General features: G+C 38.0%; 1 protein-coding gene across 1 annotated transcript in view; it reads right to left on the bottom strand.

Annotated features, from left to right (window-relative positions):
* Nucleotides 1-3,065: 3,065 nt before the first annotated feature.
* Nucleotides 3,066-21,332, bottom strand: part of TRAPPC8 (trafficking protein particle complex 8) — a gene marked incomplete at its 5' end in the record, with an annotated part of 37,515 nt that continues 19,248 nt past the window's right edge. The window contains 9 exons of the mRNA XM_010086896.1: nucleotides 3,066-3,697; nucleotides 6,250-6,339; nucleotides 7,878-8,023; nucleotides 9,412-9,459; nucleotides 17,240-17,341; nucleotides 17,931-18,116; nucleotides 19,662-19,702; nucleotides 19,817-19,885; nucleotides 20,769-20,865. Of these exons, the coding sequence (XP_010085198.1) occupies nucleotides 3,463-3,697; nucleotides 6,250-6,339; nucleotides 7,878-8,023; nucleotides 9,412-9,459; nucleotides 17,240-17,341; nucleotides 17,931-18,116; nucleotides 19,662-19,702; nucleotides 19,817-19,885; nucleotides 20,769-20,865 (1,014 nt within the window). The remainder of the gene's footprint in view (nucleotides 3,698-6,249; nucleotides 6,340-7,877; nucleotides 8,024-9,411; nucleotides 9,460-17,239; nucleotides 17,342-17,930; nucleotides 18,117-19,661; nucleotides 19,703-19,816; nucleotides 19,886-20,768; nucleotides 20,866-21,332) is intronic.

Below are 21,332 nucleotides of genomic sequence, written 5' to 3'. Positions count from 1 at the left end.
GATCTCTGTCAAAAAATCCAAATGCTAAAAGTGAAAACTCTTCCATTTTTACAATGGCACCTTTTGTGTTTCTTCTGGAGCAACACAGAGTATAAAGAACTGCCAAAAGAACAGTAACTTTGAACCCTTGTATTCTGTTGCTGAACCTAGCCAAACCCTATTTCAAAAGAGAAATCACAGTGCAGTTGAATGTTTTAAGAAACAGTATAACTTCCTAACACCAATAACTTTCCCAAACAACAAGAAATTGTACATATAGACATAGTTTATGGAATTTTCTGATGTATTCTGTCCTGATAGAAGACTAATAATTCCAGTAGGACTCCCAAGCCATTTAGTAAACAAAGCAAGGACTAAAGTTTTTAAAAGCCTATTAACCAAGGAACACATAATCCTCATTACAGAAAAGCCGATGTTTCAAGGCATCACAGAATTTGTATCTGAGTAAAACCTATCCACAGCCAAAACTGAAAGTGAAGCAGTGCTCATTTCCTTTGTTAGCTTCAAGACTTGAATCCTTAGAGTCAGTAATATTTATCTATGACATGAAGGATAAAAAAGGATAAAAACACTATTTGGCTTTCTATGTAAGGGCTCAGTAGGAGAGAAATAGATCTTCAACACTTCTATTGACGAGTTTCTAATTATAGAAATGAACTCTCCCTACCTTCTCCACACACACCCCCTTTCTTTTACCTGAAGTTTTGAATGGTACTGAAGTGCTGTTAGGAGTTGCCAAATCTGTCCTTGTAGAGGCAAGGCTACTGCAGGTCCCTGTTCTTGGCTCCAGCCAGGAGGGAGGTTGAACATGTTTTCCCAATACACATTACACATGGCCAGCTCCACCGATCAGAACAGAGAGGAAACACAGCAGTCATACAAAGACAAACGGCTGGTCAGGATGAAGGTGTGCTAGTGGGAAAGACACACAGCGTGGAGCCCTCCAGCAGCTGGCCTCGCACACTCGGGCTGCCCAGTAGCTGGCCCCTGGATCCCAGCGCTCCCCAGTTGCGACACATTAACAATCACAAGCCAGGAGAGGCACAGCCCAGCTCCGCTTGCTGATGCAGACCCCCTCACTCCCAGCGATGCACACACCCCCAGGACAGTCTGCATTTGGGAGCAGAAAGCACTAGATGGCAGCAGTGCTCAGCTCTAATTTGGATACAAAAGCAAAGCAGTCACCTGTCTTCAGTAATGCAATTCCTACTACTTCACGTGGCACCTGAGACATTAATTCAATTCTAAAGACAACATAGATACATCTCACAAAGCTGTTGATAAAATGCTCAGTGAATACAATAGGCAGTAGCAGAATGATGTTCCAACTTCTCACTACTATAAGAAAAGACACAAGTAGTAAATATGACAGAACCACGAAAAGTATTTCTAAGTGTCTAAGAGAAAAACATTGCAGAACTAGAGAGATATACAGTGCTCCTGTCTCATCTCCCACTTGTCACTTCCACAGGGTTGGGCAATGCCGCCCCTTCCCCCTCAGCCTGCCACAGCGCTGCCCTGGTGCTGCTGGAGGGAGAAACCCGGCCCTGCCAAGGACTGTCAGGATCTTCTGTGCAATTAACAGCACTAGCTAGTGGTTAATTTAGACAAGGCTTAAGCTTCAGATGTTTGAAGAGGAGCTGGTAACACCGAGAGCCCGTTAAAAAAGCTTGGCTATGGGCCGTTTCCCTCCCCGCTCAATAATTAGGATAAAACCACTATTTAGACATGCAGGTCTTTAAGCTGTATCAGTTCTTTGTGCTACCCAAACACTAGATGCGATCAAAAGGCTGGGCCTGGTGACAGACCATGCTGCTGCCCTCTGGGCATCAGCAAATATGAGGGACACACCCTGGGTCACCTCAGGAGAAACAGGACACAGACCCTTAACACCTGTGGTTAAGGTGCAACTTAAACCGAATTTTTGTACCATTCAACCACATATTCATTTCTATTGCTTCCAGATGGCATTCTTTAGTATTCTTAAACACCTTTACTTAGAAGTACTTCGAAGGTGTGACAGTAAGTAGGACTACAAAACATCATGTGCTGTGAATAGGTCCTAAGACTTTCCAGGAAGTTTTAAGACCCAGAGACAGTAAAACAGTTGTACCATATATAAGTAAAATTGGAAACCTTGTTTAAAAAGAAAAATGTGCATCTAAAGGCAGCTGTACCGTTTCACATGTCAATGCTGTCCTATGAAGGAATTACCTTCAGCCCCAGATACAGCAGACTGACAGAAGTCTCAGGTTTCAGGTGCCCAATTTCCCTTGTACTCAGCTAACCCACCATAAACCATAACTCCTAGCTTAGCTGGTTTTGCTGCACTTCAATGTTTCACAGCCTTCCCTATGTTCAGCAGCTACTACTCAAATCAAAAATCCCCAGCACGTAACAAGTAATTGAGATTTCCCAGACAGATAAATTTGGGGTTGTACCTGGAAACACTGGATAAGAACTCAAAAGGCAAATACAGCAGCCACTACAAGTTTCAATGTACACCAACAATACACATGGCAACAGGACAGGAACTTCACCTGAGCAGAGAGCACCAAAATGAAGACAGTACTGAATATATATACAGTATCAGCACCTGTAGATTGCTACAGCTGTATGAAAAAGGAAGGAAAAAAGGGCCACAAGTCCATACAGTGAATATGGTGTATGTTTTATTCTATTTACAGTACATTTGTTATAAATATAATACATTTCTTGAAAATCTTGAGTAGATTTTTTTTAAAACAGATCAATTGTTATAGTTACATAATAAAGCAAGTGACAATTTAAATGACAATCTCATGGTTGTGAAATAGTGCATTCTGTGTTGAGATGAATGAGAAAATACTCAAACTGGTTAAAGAAATTATTTTTTAAACACCTTCGGCAGGACTCGTATGTAAACCTTGAAAGGTCACCTGTTTCCATAAACATGAAAACTCAAAACAAAATTTTAAACTAAAGAATTGAGAAACAGATATGGATTTCAGACACCTTATTGAACTTCACAGTAAGGCTGGGATTTCTCATGACTAATGGCTTCAGACAGGAGACATCCAACAAGGGTTTCTTCCTGAACCATATCCTAATACAGCCACAAATATTAACACACCATGCTGGAAGTTGTAACAGCAGTCAAGCTGCATTTTTGACAGGTCACAGGACATACACATATGTTCAGATTTGCGTTAAAGAGTATTTTGTGTTATGAATATCTTAATTACCAGAGAAGAAATACATTATAAAAGGATAAACGTATTTTCAGTCCAACGTGCGTTGCATTGAGAAACAAACTGACAAGTAGTCTGAATATTTTGCTATTTTCTTTCCTACAGAATCTTTAGTAACAAGTTGGATGTCTGAGGTGCTATTTCCAAAAACTGCAGCAAAATGTCAACCACTAATATAAGAAATGAATCCCATTTATTTTGTCTTTTAGTGTGTTTTTTTTTCAGGAAGTGGTCAGATATTATTGATAATAATTAGTGCAGGCATGGAGTTCTGCTGACTCGTTTCAAACAAAGTAACTTGGTCCGCTAGCTTGGCAAATACTCTGGGGGTTCCGAGATTATAGACACCTGTATGAACGAAGCAAGCTTTCAGCTGCAAGCTATAGACCTCCTGGCCTTTAAGTTGAAGCTTGTACTGTGTTTGCCCAAGCCACGTAAAAGATCCATGAACTTCTAGTGCTTCGGGGCTGAAAAAGAAGATTAACAAAGTTATTTCTCTGTATTTGAAGCATACATAACAGTTTACATGATTCTCTCAGTCTCAAGTTTTCCCAAGATTTCAGAATGCGCTGTGTCCCCATCGCTGGCCCCTTACAAAGTGATGCTTGTTTATGCTTTCTAAAAACTTATTTTCGAAAGCCAGGAGTTGGAAACTTAAGTTACTATTCTGGCAGTCTTTGGATGCAATGGTGCCCACCATCAGTTATCTTTGATGTCTTCAAAGTTGCTGAGTATTTTTGACTGCCTGCCTACAATAATTTCCCTTTAAGTCACCACTTTCCTCAAACACATCGTGTTTTGTTTCACACACACAACACACCCCCACACTTATCTTTACAACATTAAGATTCTTCCAGTAAGACAAAGCTAGACTTTGAGAGGATAACATTTGCAATCACAGGTATAGACAGAACTGCACTTAACATTTTACAGAAATACTAAATGCAGCTTCAGAAAAAGACCATGTCTATATACCCTCTTTCCTACTACATCCGCATACGTAAACACACACACCCATCCCCACAAACATACACACACTTGGAGACAGAGTACCTAAGGTACCCCCGGGTATTTTTATGGATCCCTATGTCTACCCATCAGCTCAATTTAACTCTGGGTCCTTACTTCTTGCCAAATACTTTTAATGTTGACTCACACTTAATATACTCTTTATAGAAGCTCTCCCCTTGGCTCAGACGAACCAGTACAAATCTTTAAAGCATTTCTTTGGTTCCTAATATACTGTACATTATATATAGAACACAAGTTATAAATGTATGCATAAAGATGAATTCCATTGTATTCCCAGCAATTTATGCAACTGGCACGTAACACCAATGACAGACACAGTAACAAGATGCAAATTGTCAGTTTCAGGAATCCTTACCTAAGGCATTCTAAGGCCTGTCCCATGAACTAGAATTAAATCAGAGTTTATGTCACACAGAAGTTGTCAACATATACACTGCTTGACAGACATTGCACTAATATGTTGGTTGAGAGGAGTGGGGCAGGTTGGGTATTTTTGCTTGTTTTTAAGAAGTTTCAAGGAACAAGACTAACATCTTACTACACTGTTGCTGAATATGACCATCTCGTGAAAACAAACCAGATCAGTGAATAGCTTTCCTAATCTTAACTGATAAATAAAACAGACTTAAGTCTTCTGTTCCCTATTTCTAAACCTGTATATTAGGCCCTGGGGCTTTAATTTCTTAATTGTCTGGATGGACTGTTGGCAAGAAGCAAAATATTCCCCGTGACTAAGTCTACCCTATGTCCTTCACAATCTGTCCCTGCCCTACCCCCAAGAATATTCAGTTAGGGATCTCAAAGTCTATTTCATGGTAAGCAGACCAAGTAGCACATCTACCAGGGGGCAGGGAGATGTCTCACCCAAATTATTCATGAGTTAAACTGACTTATCCTAGCAGAAGTAGAAGAATTAACAGCGATATATTGTAGAATGGTTTGGTTTGGAAAGGACCTTAAAGATCCACTAGCCCAGGTTGCTCAAAGCCTCATCCAGCCTGGCCTTGAACACCTCCAGGGACGGGGCATCCACAGCTTCCCTGGGCAACCTGTTCCAGTGCCTCACCGCCCTCATAGAAAAAGAAAGAGTCTTCCTCATATCCAATCTAAATTCAGCTTAAATCTTTCAGCTTAAAAACCATTACCTCTTGTCCTCTCACTCCACTCCCTGATAAAGAGTGCCTCCCCATCTCTCCTGTAGCCCCCTTCAGGTACTGGAAGGCTGCTATAAGGTCTCCCTGGAGCCTTCTCTTCTCCAGGCTGAACAACCCCAACTCTCTCAGCCTGTCCTCATAGGGGAGGTGCTCCAGCCCTCTGAACATCTTCGTGGCCCTCCTCTGGACTGGCTCCAACAGGTCCGTCTTTTGTATGTTGGGGGCCCCAGAGCTGAACTGGGTACTGAATCCTCTCCCACAGAAATCCTTAATAAAACTTCTAGAAACAGTTCACAAAATGCTAATATTTTTGCATATAATACTGAAGTTCTAAGCAGAATGCCAGTCACTAAGAATTAACTGATAAACCTAGGGGTTTATCACAAATACCTAAGGTTCTATAACATTTTATACTAAGCCACACTGCTGGAGAAAGAACTTAAGTTTAAATTCCGGAAGTTGTTTTCTACTAATTACTTGATATTTTAAAAATTAAAAACCAACAACATACATTTAATAAAGTAAGTCTGCTGAAGCGTATATTTCACTAGTTCAAAAAAATATTTCCACTTTCCTAGGAAAGAGCTGCAGAGTTTAACCATTCAAAAGTCATAATTCAAGGTCTCATCTTAGCAACAGTCAGAAGCAAAGTAAAATTGAGCACAGACCAAAGACTCCCATTTGACCGTATGAAGCCTTCATCACCTTCCATTCTTTCAAAGAAGCCACTGTTGAAAAAAACCTATTCTAGATACTCAGTACAGTTAAAACATTACAAGACTCCCCCAAAATAGGAAGCATTCTCAGAAAATATTTTAACATTCACACATTACCTTGTTGTTTTATGCCGCAAATCAATCATCACATCTACAACAGCCTGGGAACAATTGGAAAGTAGGAGAGTGACAGGTACCAGACAGAGGCTGCGAGGAGAAAGAGTGCCATAGTAAAGGAAAAAAGACTTACTCTGGACAGTCTTAATAATACTCTTAAACAGCTGAAATAAATTTCAAGCAATATAAACATGTAGTTGTCTATTATGCAACAGCCAGACAATTTACATAACAATATAATCACTTACATTGACTAGAGTTACTTCTAAAAGCTATTAAAGCAAACAGCATTGGCTTGATTGAGCCAAATGAAGTTACCAACTTCCTTCATCCAGCTGAGAAAGACCAGGAAAAGCATAAATAATACCTTAGTTTACAGGAAATCTCATGTTCTTACGGGAGACATTTCAAATTGTGGTAACGTGGTCCAGTATGCTACTCTCTGAACCACTGTTTAGCACATTTTGTCTAGATAATTTCCCCTGCACTGCCTCCTGTTGAGGAATTGCTGGCATCTGGCCTGAAGTTTCAGCCAAAAGAGTGCCCAAACTGGACAGATGGCACATACACATCTGGTTGTTAATTTAAACCTTTACCCTTAATAAAGCTAATACAGTTGATATTCTGCTTGTTCACAATGAGTATGATTGTTTTTATAAATAACACTGCAGCAATAAAGACCAAGATATTCACAGGTAGGTACACAAACTACTGCAGCTGAAACAGTTCTAGGTATGAAACAAGTGATTTGTGTCACTGGAATTCCTTGCCATTGCTTAACAGTTTAAATATCCTAAACTTGACTAACAAGAAAAGAACAATTAGCAACTATAATGAATAAGATATGAACTAATTTTACTGGAATAACAGACGCTTTATAAGGCTGCATGTTTTAATGAGAACTACAAAATGTTTAAATTTTTAGATTTGATAAAGAAAGAAATCCCTTTCTTTTGATAACATATTAACTGAATTTTGGGGAAAAAAGTATAACAGTAGAGTTCTCAGATAAAACAACTCAAAGCTAAATTGGTATCTTTATGCTTCAAGTACAATCTGTTTCATATCTGGAAGTGAACCCAGAGGGCTTTGTTCAGATCATTTTAGAAAGACTCATGGATCTTACAGGCTCCAGATAACTCATTCTAGCAGTCTGCTTTTTGATAGAGGTTAATTCTGATATTCTTCCAGGAGACAAGCCCCAGTGATCTAAACTGCTACCAGCTTTCCTTCTGACTCAAATCAGAATCCTGTGCAGCTCATCTTGGCAAGCCAGATGCTGTAGGCATACCAATTCTTTTGACTTGGCTGTCTTCTCAAAGTAGTCACACTGTTTACTCTGACACCAAAAATAAACAAAGGCAACAGAGTATTTGTTTTTCTTTCAGTACATTTGATAACATTACTAGTTAACATTAAAACTGTGAACTACAATATTACAACCTGCTTCTCTAGATGAAACTTCCATTTTACCAGTACAATTCTGAAGCAGCGAGTTTAGGAACTGAGCAAGATTTCACCCTTGCATACCATACTTCCACCTTTGTACCATAACCCACATAGTCTCTCAAGAGGATTTATGTCGAATTAACAACATTTCAAGTTTCTAAAGAAAACATCACACTAACCTTTTTTGATGAAAAGAATGATTGAAAGACTCTGGATAATGAAGACTTGTCTTGATAAGATTAGAAAGCTGCTCTGGTGTTGGTTTTGCAGGTACTGGTGTGTTTTCTGGTCGAAAAAACTTTAAGAGAACCGTTTCTGGTAATTCCTGAAACACAAATTCAGAATGACATTTCAAATATTGACATAAGGTACTGTGCAACACAATACAAGAAATCCAGTCACAGAAACTACAATTTTTCATTATTAACTGCAACTCCAGGGAAAGAAGTCTACAGCATCATGAAGCTTGCAGGTTTTTTTCCCAATGTGTTTTGTATTTAAGCATGCTAGAGGAGAAACTGATATGATTTATCTGTTACCTTCTTTTGAGACAGATTTCACAGCTGCATGTGAAAACACTATCTGTGCAAGTTTCATAAAAGCATGCTATTGTTGCAGTGGTTTGTTAGTGTTTGGGTTTTGTTTTTAAGAAAAAGGGACAGTATTTACACAGTTCCCTATCCAGCAGCTGCACTTAAAAAAAAAAAAAATCCATCACCTGCCCTGGGAAGTTCACAACAGGAAAGCCAATACCTAAGTTTCCCAAAACAGATCCAAAGTAAAGCAAAAGACATTTATAGGAACATGCTAACAGTGACCAAAGGATTTAAGAATGCAGAGTATCTTAAAAATTGTATAGCAAGCTCTCGCAGATATGAAAGTTACCTTCCTCCCCAGCTGAAAGCCCAAGTCAAGCACGTACACACTGCTTGGGATTCATCCTAACCCCGCAGGCAGAATCAGCCTCCAAAGCAGAAGAAATTAGATGCAACACCAAATGCGGCAATCGGGCTGCATTTGGTCCAGCATTACAGCACTACTGTAACTCTGTCCAACATCATCTAATCTGTTTTGCAAGCAGGATTTATTCAGGAAGGGGCTGCCTTATGAACCTATCCTGCAAAAAGTCCATCTTGAGAAGAAAAATAAATTTTCAGATTTTCAGCAAGTGACTACTATGCATATGAAAGATTTTAAAAGGCCACCAATAAGTCAGTACAGTGCAACAAATAATACTTCTTGTTTAAGGGTGATGGATTCTACCTTCCAAGTCGAAAAGAAAGACTCTAGTCAACAAAAGCTGACTCAAAGTTAACAGCCCCACTGGGCTTTCTGCAATATATGTGAATACCTCAGTCACTGTTTGCCTGTGTTGGCAATAATCAAAAGACACCAAATGTTTTAGCAGGCTTGTAATTTTTTCCTCTCAAAAGGAAAAATATTTTTCTCAAAAAGTAATTTGAGATGAAAAAAAGATATTTCACAGTAACAATAAAATACATTTTAAGCATTGAATGAATTCAGTATTTCCATCCTACCCTATCGGTACCTAACTTGACAAAAATGAACAGCATGAAACACACCAGAGATGAGATTATAGGTTTCCATTTAAATAGATCTTTCCCTCAAATTACAGTCCAACCAATTATTCAATGCCCTCTTCAACCACATATCAATATCCTACACACTGTAGTTTGCCCTAGAGTCAATTACCTGTTCCAAGTCCTCCCAATCAGAATTCCCGAGTATTTTTTTAAAACCCTACAAAAGACAAATACGAAGGTTTATCTCTACAAATGGACAAGAACATCATGAAATGCAGCAGGAACATTCACTGGTGATAGTGCAGAGTGCCATTAATATTTCAAACCTTTAGTCCTAATATTACACCTCTGTTAAAGGACTGGAAAGCAGTAAGATTAACCATCCACCATCACAGTGCTAAATCTTAGTTCCAGCCAGCCTCTGGGTGTCAGATTCAGAAAATATGTCTGTCTTCAAGTTCAGTTGCTAAAAGTCTGGTTTTTTGGTAACTCTAGAACAATGGCTAAGACATGACATTTAGCACATGTTTCTCTTACCTAATGGTTCAGAAGAGAATTAAGCACTTCCAAATGGTAACCAAGAAGACGTGCATACAGATCAGGGAGCTACCTAGAGACAGCTAATAAGAAATGCTAAGTTTAAGGATGCATTCAACTCCTGCCCTATTCTGGAGCTTGGGAAATTCGAGCAAGGCTACAAAAAAGATGCACATAGCTACTTGGGCACCTCTACCCTCCCTTAAAGAATACACGCTAAGCACTTAACCTCAAGACTTTTGGTTATTCACACTTGGAAGCAAAGTAAAACAAACCAAGAATTAAACGGGTGGTACTTTGTTGCCAAACTCCTAGAATACAAGCCCAAATGGAGTACTGCCTTTTTAAAGGCAAAAACTAAAGTTCTGACACCTATAATCTTGTTGACCCATTATGGTTCCTTGCAACCCTCCAGAAGTGTCAAAGGCTCCAACAGACTGCAAGCACCGTATATTGCATAACAACAAGGCCATAACAATGGTCAAGATCTCCCTTTAAAAAATTAAAGTGTAATCTGAAGGTCTCATTCATAAACACCGACAGAGGTACAGATAAGCTTGACTGGAAGAGTCATCATCATAAGAAGAGTTTGGAAGTAGTGGAGGAGGGCAGTGTTTTTTATTTTTTTTTAATTTTATAGCTGCATTTTTAAGCTTTTTGGCTTTTGACTAGAAACAAACAGGCAGTAGCACCAGAACCACACTGCTGGCTCTTTTACTAAGAGCTACAAACTGCAAAATTGGTGCTACGAGAGTTGTTTCTACTTTTAGAAAGCTTTTTCCTGCCCAAAGGGCAGCTTCAAACAAATATACTTAAAAACAGACACAAGCTTAGTGTTCCGAGTAGAATAATCTCCGTATCTTCACTTACTCAATAGCCACAAAAAAGCCTGAACCTTCAGAGTCTGATGTTTTGCTACTTTGAAATTAGGTTGTACATTATCCCTACTTACACTTCTGAAATAGCTATTTATAATTCACACTGTTTTTATATATGTCCTGCAAGTGTATTAAGCTAAAAGTTGTAAAAGTCAAAGTGTCTTTTGCACTATCTGATAGGTGTAATAGACAGGCCTGCCCATAATACATTTGTTTAATCTCTTAGAATGCACTCTCAAATTGAAAAGTTCTTCCTTTTCATCAGATGGATGGAAGCGATGGTATCTTCTCATGCCATCATTCAAAAGGATTTTTCTACATAATGAGACAACTCAAAAGTTCTCAATTTCAAAAACAATCTTCCCAGTGATTGGGTCAATGTGCTCTTAAACATATCAGAAAAAAAATTAAACATCACAATTTGATTTCCAAGTTGTATGGAAATTCAGCACATTTGCCAAATAAATCACAAGTTACACATAAAAACAAGGATTGCTAACATGCTCAGTCAACTATGAAGGACCAATATGCACAGCATAGAAGGAAACCTTAACAGTAAACTCCTAAACAATGATATGTACAGGTAAAAACAGAATTTATGAAAGCAACAGAATAAGACTGAGACCAAGAGAGATCCTAAGTGATGCGACTTTCTCCCTTTCCCATTTTAGATCAGCTAATTCCCATTTTGAAACCTTAGTTTTGAGTTGGTTTCCTTCACCATGCAACTCATCTACACTAATTCTAGCTCCTAACTACAGGAATGATGATTCTAGGAACACTATTTCACTAAGACATCAATCAGTAATGCATTTGAAAACACATTACCATCAGCTCTGCAGTCTGTCAGTGGGTAAAGCAGCAGATGCAATTTTTCAGCTATTTGGAATATTTCATTTGTGACAATAATGTAAGCTAGTCCTCCCAAATTGGTACAGTAGCTGGTACATTAATTCATACAACAGTGAAAAATGTACACTTCAGCTATTGAAGTTTATTTACGCTTAAGAATTTTGCTTTCCCACCAATCTGGTTTAGGTTTAAAGAAAGTCTTAAATCCACTCCAACAACTTGTGCCTGATTTATGTAACCCCCCCCAACATATTCTATAAAAAAAATTCTGAAGTAGCATAAGATGTCACTTCCAGTAATTTACTGTTAGGAAAAATAAAGTCATTTAAGTCCTATCCTCTCTTACCTTTCAAAAATTCCTACTTCTAATACAACTTTGTGAGGCAGCAATAGTTTGATCTATATTAAACAAGCAGTGTTACCAAAAATTACCATCTCTGATAGGAAACATCGCGAAAAATCCCATACACATGCTAAATGCATTTTATGGATTTTACTCCAGGCTAGCACTGGTCTAATCCACAGGACTGAATGAGCAGCCCAGAACTACACCCTATCCAGATTAAGTCTGCCTGGAAGGTATCTACTTTGTGCATTACAAGACCACTTCACAGAAAAAACAGAGGGCTGGACATGAGAACAGGATCTTTAAAAAAGTATGCTTGATCTAAAACACACTCATAGACACTATCTCATCTAGACTTCAATCAAAATTAAGTTTACACTCACATGTTAATGTGTTTCAGAAGTACAGATGCTCTGTTTCCAACATGCCGGCATGCCCAAGCAACAAGCCTCTACTAGACTGCTTCTCACCTTCCATCAGTGTGAAGTCTTCACCAAACTGAACCACGGCAAATGCCCCAGCCCCACATTACTACTTCCATCCCACCATACCACACTATGCTCTTCCTTTGGAATCTTTTGGATTGAATTCAGCAGATTAGAAAAATATAGGAGACAGCAATATGAAACAATACTGATCAACAGACCAGACTCAGAATGGACCTTTAAAGAATTTGAAGTTTTTGTCACTTTACTAAGTTACAGTAGAGAGGCCAAGAACAAGAGACAGAATAGCTGTATTTCAGGTGCAATTGTACTTTAACCTTTAGTGAAAACAACTCAATTCCTGAAAGCAAGTTTCAGAAGATAAACAGAACCCACACCAGTATCGTTGTCAAAAAAGAACAGCCATTAGTTACAAACACCCAGCTAATTTTTTTTAGTGAGGCTTTTAGTATTTGGACTCAAAACAGCTACTGCTAACACAGCTGTTCAGACCTCTTCACTTTACTAACACCTTCTGATTCTTCAGGTATTCTTGCTAGTGACTATAACATATCACTGACATTTTTGTTTCTGATTCAAGGAAATAAACAATATTTAGCATTTTTCCCTACCTTCAACAAAAGGCATTTTTTAAAAAATGGCAAGTGATACAAAGGATAGGAAGATAAATGTTTTCCATTTTATTCAGAAAGCTTTCTATACAAAACAAATAAATGCTTTATGAGTCCACATTCTTTAAGTGTTCCTTCAGCATACTATGTGTTAAGATTCCAAACTTCTAGGACATAAAGAGGTAAGCAGTTCATCACATCACCTGATAAGTCTACTGTGTCCAGTAGACAATGCTCAAAAGCAGTACTATTTAGTTAAATAAAAAAAAGCCTGTAATGTAAACAAAAAAGGTGTATTCAATGACAGAAAAATCAGTAAGCTTCAAAGTCATAGTTACCATTATCCTGGTTAGAAAGAAAAAAGCTTAGCATTCATAATGCTGTTTTGAACAGACATGGGAAGAAAAGGACACAAATGCATTCAAGTCAAGTAAAATTTGTATAAATTTTACTGTTATTTTATTGTTCTTATGTGGGTACATACAGAAATTTTAACATGATAAAGATTTCAAGCATCCCTCAAACCTCACTTTATAGAAACCCAAGGTTTTATCTTGATTTTCTCAAACACTATGGCAAGTTATGCCACTGTGACTACTGTGGTTTTGAACACTGAGTGGCAGCACACCACTATACACCTGCTCACTCACCCTCCCCCTCCTGGGAATGGTGAAGAGAATTAAAAGGGTAAAGGGAAAAAGCAACTCGTGGATTGAGATAAGAACAATTAGTAACTACACTGCAACAAAACTGAAAATAATAATGATAATAATATATACAAAGAGACAAATGAGTGATACAGTGAAACTGCTCACCACCTGATGACCAAGGCTCAGCCTCTTCCAAGCTAATGGTCCCAGAGCAGGGAGAGTCCCAAAACTGCAATCTTGGAAAAGATAAAAGCCCGAGCATCCAAGAGACTGAGAGCAGACCAAGAGAGCGAGACAACCTCAAGAGGGAGAGAGGCAACCCAGAGAGAGAGAACTTCCAGACAGATCCTCATCTACATACTGGGCATGATGTGAACGATACGGAATATACCATTGGCCAATTTGGGTCTCAGTCCTAAACCTAAGATCAAATCGTAGGCTCGTAATTGGGGCAGTGCTACCTCCCAGCTTCTCCTGCATCTGCAGACACTGGCACAGCAGAGAAGCTGAAAAGTCCTTGACTGTCCTGGCAGCAACTATAAACACCAGTATGTTATCAGCCTTCTCAGCACAATCCAAAACATAGCCTCACACTAGCTACTATGAAGAAAGATAACTGTCCCAGCTGAAACCAGGACAGCGATACAACAATAACAGCATCCTGCTGTCTGTTCCACATCCCTGTTTTATGCATTGCACGTTCCACAATGAACCAAGCAGAAGTAACCACCTCTGCTTGCATCTCAGTCAGTCTAACATCTTAGCTCAGACAGATGATAAAGATGACTTTACATCAGTGCAACCACCTACCAATCTACCAGCAACTGCTGGAAGAACTGGAGAGCTATAACAGTGCCAAGGAATGCAGATCTACTGCTTTTCTAACTACACTGCTTTACTGTAGCTTTGTTTCCCTGAACAGTTCTAGGAGCTTCTATAAATCCAAACTAAATCCTTAAAAACTGGCAAAGAATTAGTCTTAGATATATAATAATGGACAAAAAAAGCAAAAGCCAACAAGTACATAGAATTTAACCAAAATATAAAGCAAGCTATCTTGATTTGTTCAACAGTTATTTGGTGAATTCAGCTAAGATTCGAGTCATTTCTCAGAAGGCTAAAAAAAAGGGGGGGGTGCAGAGAGAAATCTTGTTCATGTTTTCTCCATGCCTATTGTGAGACTGTTCTTGGCTGGGGATGGATATATTGCTACTGAGAGACAAAAATTCCTTTGCTCTTTGCAACAGCATGAAGCAGAAGCAGCTTAAGACAAGAACAAAGTTGCTGAAAAAAAGCAACAAATAGGAATGCAGGGAGTGGGCTCTTAGATTTATTTGCAGATTTGAACAGGATACATCTTTTCAGATCTAGACAGCCCTTTCTCATATAAGAACTGGTAACCAACATGCATTGGCAAAAATCACACATCTTCATCTCCCTCTGCTGTCTAGACAACAGAAAACAACTTCTGTCAGCACAAGACATTAAGGAACACTCCAGAGTTTCCAACTCTGTTTATAACTTAGAGAATAAATACAGATTTACAAGACAAACTATTTGAATGTTATAAGTCTCAAAAATGTATACTGAAAATGTTAAATTAGAAGTGATATTTGGGTTTCTCCCCCCTCAGTTTTTCACTGCTTGTGAAAAACTTTAATGCAAGAGAAAGATAATTCAAAGATTATTTAATCCTATTTTGGGGGTGGAGTGAACAAAGCAAACTGCTGCAAAGTCTCAAATCACTTAATTTGTTATACCTCACCTCCCTTCTCAGAGGAATTTATCTACTCTCCTCACAATATACAGTGCCCATTTAAAAAAAAAAAAAGCAGCAGCACATAATCATATGAAATTTCTTAACTATTAGCAGTCCTGAGATGACAGGCTCTTAAAATCCAGGTTAAATCCTGGTTTTGGTTACCATGAGGACACAGAATTTACACATTTATTAAAAATAACCACCATTACTCTTATACCAGATTTCAACTGCATCACAAGGCAGATGCATTTTTGCTTCCAACCAAGGTACAGAATGCTTCAAAGGAAGTACGTTGCTTATGCTGAAGAAAGCAAATACAATAATCAACGCAGCATCTATTTGAATGTAGTTGTAACGACAATAATGAGTAATATGATCAATATAATTGATGTCTAATATAGTAGCATGTATTCTTCAAAACAAGTTGAGGGTACATCTGCATCCTCCTTGTTGCTGGTTGCAGGATTCATCTCTTAGTTTGAAGCTGAATTTGACTCAGACAACTAGAGTTCCAATGCAGTCAACAAGAAATGTAATTTCTATCACTAGCATGTTCAGAGATCTATTTTAGGATGCAGATATGAAACATTCCTACTACTCCTCCCACCCATTTGTCAGAACCAGACCTCAATGAGATCCAAAGTAGAAGTCCACTGTGTTTTCTCTTCTAACTTCAGATGTCTACAGTGTTACTGTTCTACGTGCACCTTAAGACAGGAAAGATAATACCAGAATGGGCAGCTGTCATTGCTCAGCATAGCTTGAGCCCACACATGCAAAGGGCTTTTTTGGGGGCAGGGGAGTGTTAAGACCATTTTTTCAACTGGCTTCAGACCTTCAGACCATAGCTTAAATTTTTATATTTTTCAGTACCAATCAACACCAGCCAGTTTAGCTCAAACTACATGCCCCTTTCAATCTATTCCTATCTATTTCATAGCACAAAGAACTAAATGGAAAAATCATTTTAATCATACAAAGACACTTAAAGGCTTATGAACCAAAGGCAATTGCACCACTTCAGAGCAATTCACTACTTATGGTTATAGCATGGTATTTATAGAAAGATACATCTGTCCTATGTTGCTTTCTTGACAAAATTCATGTATAGTACTACTTGCTGCAACTTTGAGTAGGAGCTCACTACAAGTTATACATGATGGTTGCAACATCAGTAAAAACATAATGGCACCAAAGCAAGAACAGCAACGTGCTGCTCAGCAGAAGACTAAACAAATACAAGACTTGCTTCTTCTTTTTTATTTTGCACATTAGTCTTCTTCACACACATGAATTGCATCTAGCATAGATGTTTTTACAGAAAGTTATCTATAGCTTCTATAGTTTTTATGGATCCTTATACCAGGACACACTCTGAACAATCAAACAGGCTATAAAACTTCAAAGTGAAGTAACATGCTATTAACTGATCAATTCCAATGGAGCTTTCAATGTCTTTTTAACTACTCCAGTGTTTCTACTGTTCTAACATTTTACACTAAAGGTCTTCACTGAAGTTGTGCACAGTAATAGAATTGATAAAATTGATCTTGTAACACTCAAAAAATTTCCACCACTTTACTATTAACTTTATTGAATAATTGTTAACTTTGACTTAATACTATTAATAAGCTTCTAGTTCTACCCTGAAATACTACAGAGCAGTTTACTCCAAGAGTATAGCAGTATACTCATTTGTATACTGCTTTTCTCATCTTTAAATTGAGCCTAGCTATTTCAATACAGATGACTAATCAAAGCTGAAGTAAGTCAGTCCAAATTATTTAGCAATAGCACATATCTGATGTTAGATTCTACAAAAGCACCCAAACTGATCCCACTTATTCACAGGAAAACACACCAAGTCTATTTTGGGAACAAAGCAATTGTAAAGGAAAACTTCACAGTAGATTACCTGCTTCTGAGGAAATGAAAAAGCCTCCTTCCCAACTGTATTTAGGGCAACATGATGCTGGCCCTCCAAAATAAGCTGCTTATTGTCTTCCACAACATATGCCTACAGAATATAACACAAAGACATTAGCAGATCAGAAACTATCATAAGCTTCATAATACAGAAAAATAATAATACTGACTTTGCCCCTAACCTAAGGGGAAGATGTTGTACTGTTCAAAACCTAAAGGCTAGCATGACATTTAATTCATGTGTATGCTTTTAATTTTGCAAGCACAGACAACTGCTGAAGTTTAGACTGCCAAACTCCTCTACTTAGTATTTGCATTCTGGCAAATGAGACCATCTTCTCAAAAGCAGACTGGGGTCACTCTTACAGTTCTATGATAAGAGGAAGCATTAGCAGTTCTCTTGGTTTAAGACTTGAGAATTGTCTCTTTTAAGAGGAGAACTTAAGAACTGGGTGCATCCAGAGTCATGTAAAACCACTCAAGCATACTTATTACAGTAACAGCTATTAAGTCTGTCTTTGCTTCTTGACACCATTTTAGTTCATTTGCCTCTTTTCAGAAAAAAATTCAGCCACAGATTTTGTATGAGTACACTTGAAAGTTCAGGATGCCATTTTAAATTATGTTCTAACAGTCATATTTTGTGGCCAAATTCCCATAAAGGCCACAACCATACATACCTTCCACAGTACAACAACATTCAAATCAACTTCACTGCATCTTTGTATCAATCTGACTGTCTCATCAAATGATTGTTTCACATCCCTTTGAGATGCATGAGTATGAGATTGCACATGTGTTCTTTTAAATTCAGAGGATAAGCTTTGAAAAAAGAAGTCTGCACAAGGACTGGCTGAGCTTATTATCTGAAAGAAAAAAGCAAGAAAGTGATCTCAGAACAGGATGCAAGCTGACACAACTTACTCAAAAACTGCAATGATGAGCTCTGCTACAGTTCCATTATCTTGCCTTGCTTCCCTTTGCAAACCTACAGGATGTCACGCATCTTCGTTTCCACGCTTGCCCTGTTAGAGGTCAGCCCTACCTAGTGAGCTGTCTAAAGTAACATAGGGAAATAGAGCTATATATTATTAGCTCCAAATACCAAACTTGGAAATAAGGGCTTTGATTGCTATCACCAGACAGCCTACTGTGGTATACCAAGTGTAGCGGAGAGAGCTGAACTGTCCAACTAAGTCACAAGCTAACTCAAAAGCAAGTCATTATTGTTTATCAATATGTTCCTCAGATTAGCTAGGATTATCAAAGTTAGGAACATACATTTTGCTAGCAATAGCAAAGATAACAGATTGCACAGCATGCCCCCATGTGTAAGTGGCACAGCCAGGAGTCCTGTACTGTTTGTCAAGTTTGTCATAATTTGTGCTGAGCTTTTCCAACACCAGGAGCTTGATAAGGAAGCAGCAGTTTTATGACTGACAGCAATGATACTTGGAGACAGCAGTGTAACAAAGACACTTGAGCTTCCTAAACCTTCTGTTTCAAAAATGTTAAGTCCTTCCAGAATATGCTGTTGCAGAGCTGCGAGCTGTTGCATTAGCAGACTATTCATACCCAGGGAGAAAACAATCTGCTTTTGGAGTAACTGTCTAGAATGGAGGGCTCCTTCCCCATCAGAAAACATTTTCTTACAAGAAAGCTGAAGTTCATGCAGCTCATCCAACTTTAAAAATGAAAAGAGGGATCATTTACCGCAGATTTTTAGTCCTAACTTCAATGTATAAGTCTACAAAATGAAATGACCTACTTTCCTCAGGTTTTGAAAAAAGCATTTACTGTACCAAGATCATTTTTAAAAGTATTCTTCAAACAACATCTGTATGGTTAAAAAGCTCAAAGGAGCATGGTAGTCTAGAATCTTTAAGAAAAATCAAAGAAGCAGACTCCTTGAACTGACTGCAACCTACATTAAGCGTTTTGAAATTCCAGTACCTACATGCATTAGAGGTTTCTAGATTATTTTTAGAATAAGCTGTAATTAGAGTTTTTAATTTATCTTAGTAAAAATACAGTTAAGAAAAAACAGAACAAGAATCTGACATCCACAGATCTCTATTAGAAAGCTAGAAGACCAGGAAATATTCAGAAGAACTGCTCTGAAGAGTTGGAAAGGAAGGAAAAACATTTTAGCTAAAAAGCTAACATCACAATGCGCTCCTAAAGTAGTTCAGCTGTGGAGTTGGGAATGCAAAATTCCAGACTATCCACTAGCCTATGCTACCTTACCATCTTTGAAAAAAAAAAAAAAAAAGCTGACCTAGGTTTTTCATGGGCAAAACTCAACTTCACAACTATGAAAGCACTGTTCCCACTTTGAAATTTTAAAAAAGGCTTTCACTGGGTACTTTCACATAAGGATACAAAACATGCAGCTGCACCAGTTCACCTACCTGTTCGTTTCCAAAGACAATGTCTGCAAATGTGTAATTTTCTAAGGATAAAAAGAGAAGGCATTGTTTCAACATCATGAGAAGTCACAACTTCAGCGTACAGCACCCAAATAGTATTTTCTTCAAAAAGTTACCACATTCATGAGACAGCCTACCTTCTGAGTTTTTGCATCTTACTGCTTTAAAGCATAACTTCGCTCTCTCTCTGCTAGCAAGTTTTGTATCTGAAAGAAAAAAGTTGCAGGATTTTTTTTTTCCCTTCAACATGACCAGTCCCTCCTCACTAGCCAAAAGCCAGCCTTTAAACTTCACAAATAAACACATTCATGACACTCAAGAAGCATAACTAATCAAGCTGAGCATCTGCACAATAGTAAACAGATTAATTTTCTGTGACTGCATGGTACTAAAGATGCATCTTCTGCTCGCTCCTTCCATCTGCTTCTAGAGCAGAAAGTTAGCTGTAACGCAAAGGAGATACAGAGAAAGAAAGAAGGAAGGAACAGAAGAGAAAACATTCAGTTTGTATGACTGGTTCACCCTCAATATTAATATAAGAGGAATACATGTCTAGACCAATTTTTAAGTACATAATATGTCAGCATACAAGACAGCATTTGTTAGACACAACAACAGCACCTTTTTTTGGCCTGGGATAGTTAGCCTTCTCAAAAATTAGCAGCTTGTATTAGCTAAGGTAAGATACAGCACTACCAATTCTGGTATATTTCTAACAACTGAATAGAGCACTTGTCAAATATTCTGTTGATCAGTTAAATTTAACATTGATAACTAAAAATAAAGGAACACTGAAACATATTTCCTGTGAGGCAAGTCATCAGCCAAGCCAGACATGGATTTCTTTACACCAGAGAAACAGTTTACCACTAAGTTAAGCCCATTTTTTAAATTAATGAAGTCTGAAAGTTATCTGTCAATATACTTTCCTTGAAAAACTAATAAGAGGGCAGTAGTATGTTTGAAAGGGACAAAGTCTTTAGAAATTACTCTGAAAGCCAAATTCAACTCCTTGTAAGATTTTTTTTTTAACTGTCCTTGTCAGGCAGAAGCTACACTTGCCATCCTTTAGGTGATTAAGACACACACCTTTGTCTTCAGAGATGTTAACAGATTTTTGAAGCTTCCAGTGCTTGCTATTACTTGAAACTTGCACTATATGAAATTCTTTAACACCAGTCTCACTCTAAGAAAGAAATAAAAATTATGTCAAACAAGACCAGTCACAATTGTGATGTTCCACGTCACACAGAAGTGTTCATTGCAAGGTGGCACTCTCAGAATCTTAATTTACTCACATCATCCATTAATGGATTACTAAGGAGAGACAAAAAGAGATTGAAGACCCAGCATAACAGTAAACAGTCCCAGTTCACAGCAACTGCCAATTCCAGTAAACAAAGCCACATAGAGAAGAAACAAAGATCCCCCAGAAAAATACCCACAACCTAGTATTTTAGATTAGGACGACTATAACGAAACCTAGGCTTTTAACTCCAATGCAGAACACTGTCTGCAAGGCCACTTAATTTCTAAGATTACTTCAGGAAGATTGCTAGGTCATAAGTCTCAGAAATTCAAGAACTTTTTTTTTTACATATATACACAAAAGTAGCTTTTGGGGTTGATTTCCTTTCTTGGAAAGCGTGAGGT

The sequence above is a fragment of the Pterocles gutturalis genome, unplaced genomic scaffold (genome assembly GCF_000699245.1).
Source record: "Pterocles gutturalis isolate BGI_N339 unplaced genomic scaffold, ASM69924v1 scaffold29791, whole genome shotgun sequence".
NCBI lineage: Eukaryota > Metazoa > Chordata > Aves > Pterocliformes > Pteroclidae > Pterocles > Pterocles gutturalis.
This window is presented reverse-complemented; position numbering and strand designations above follow the sequence as displayed.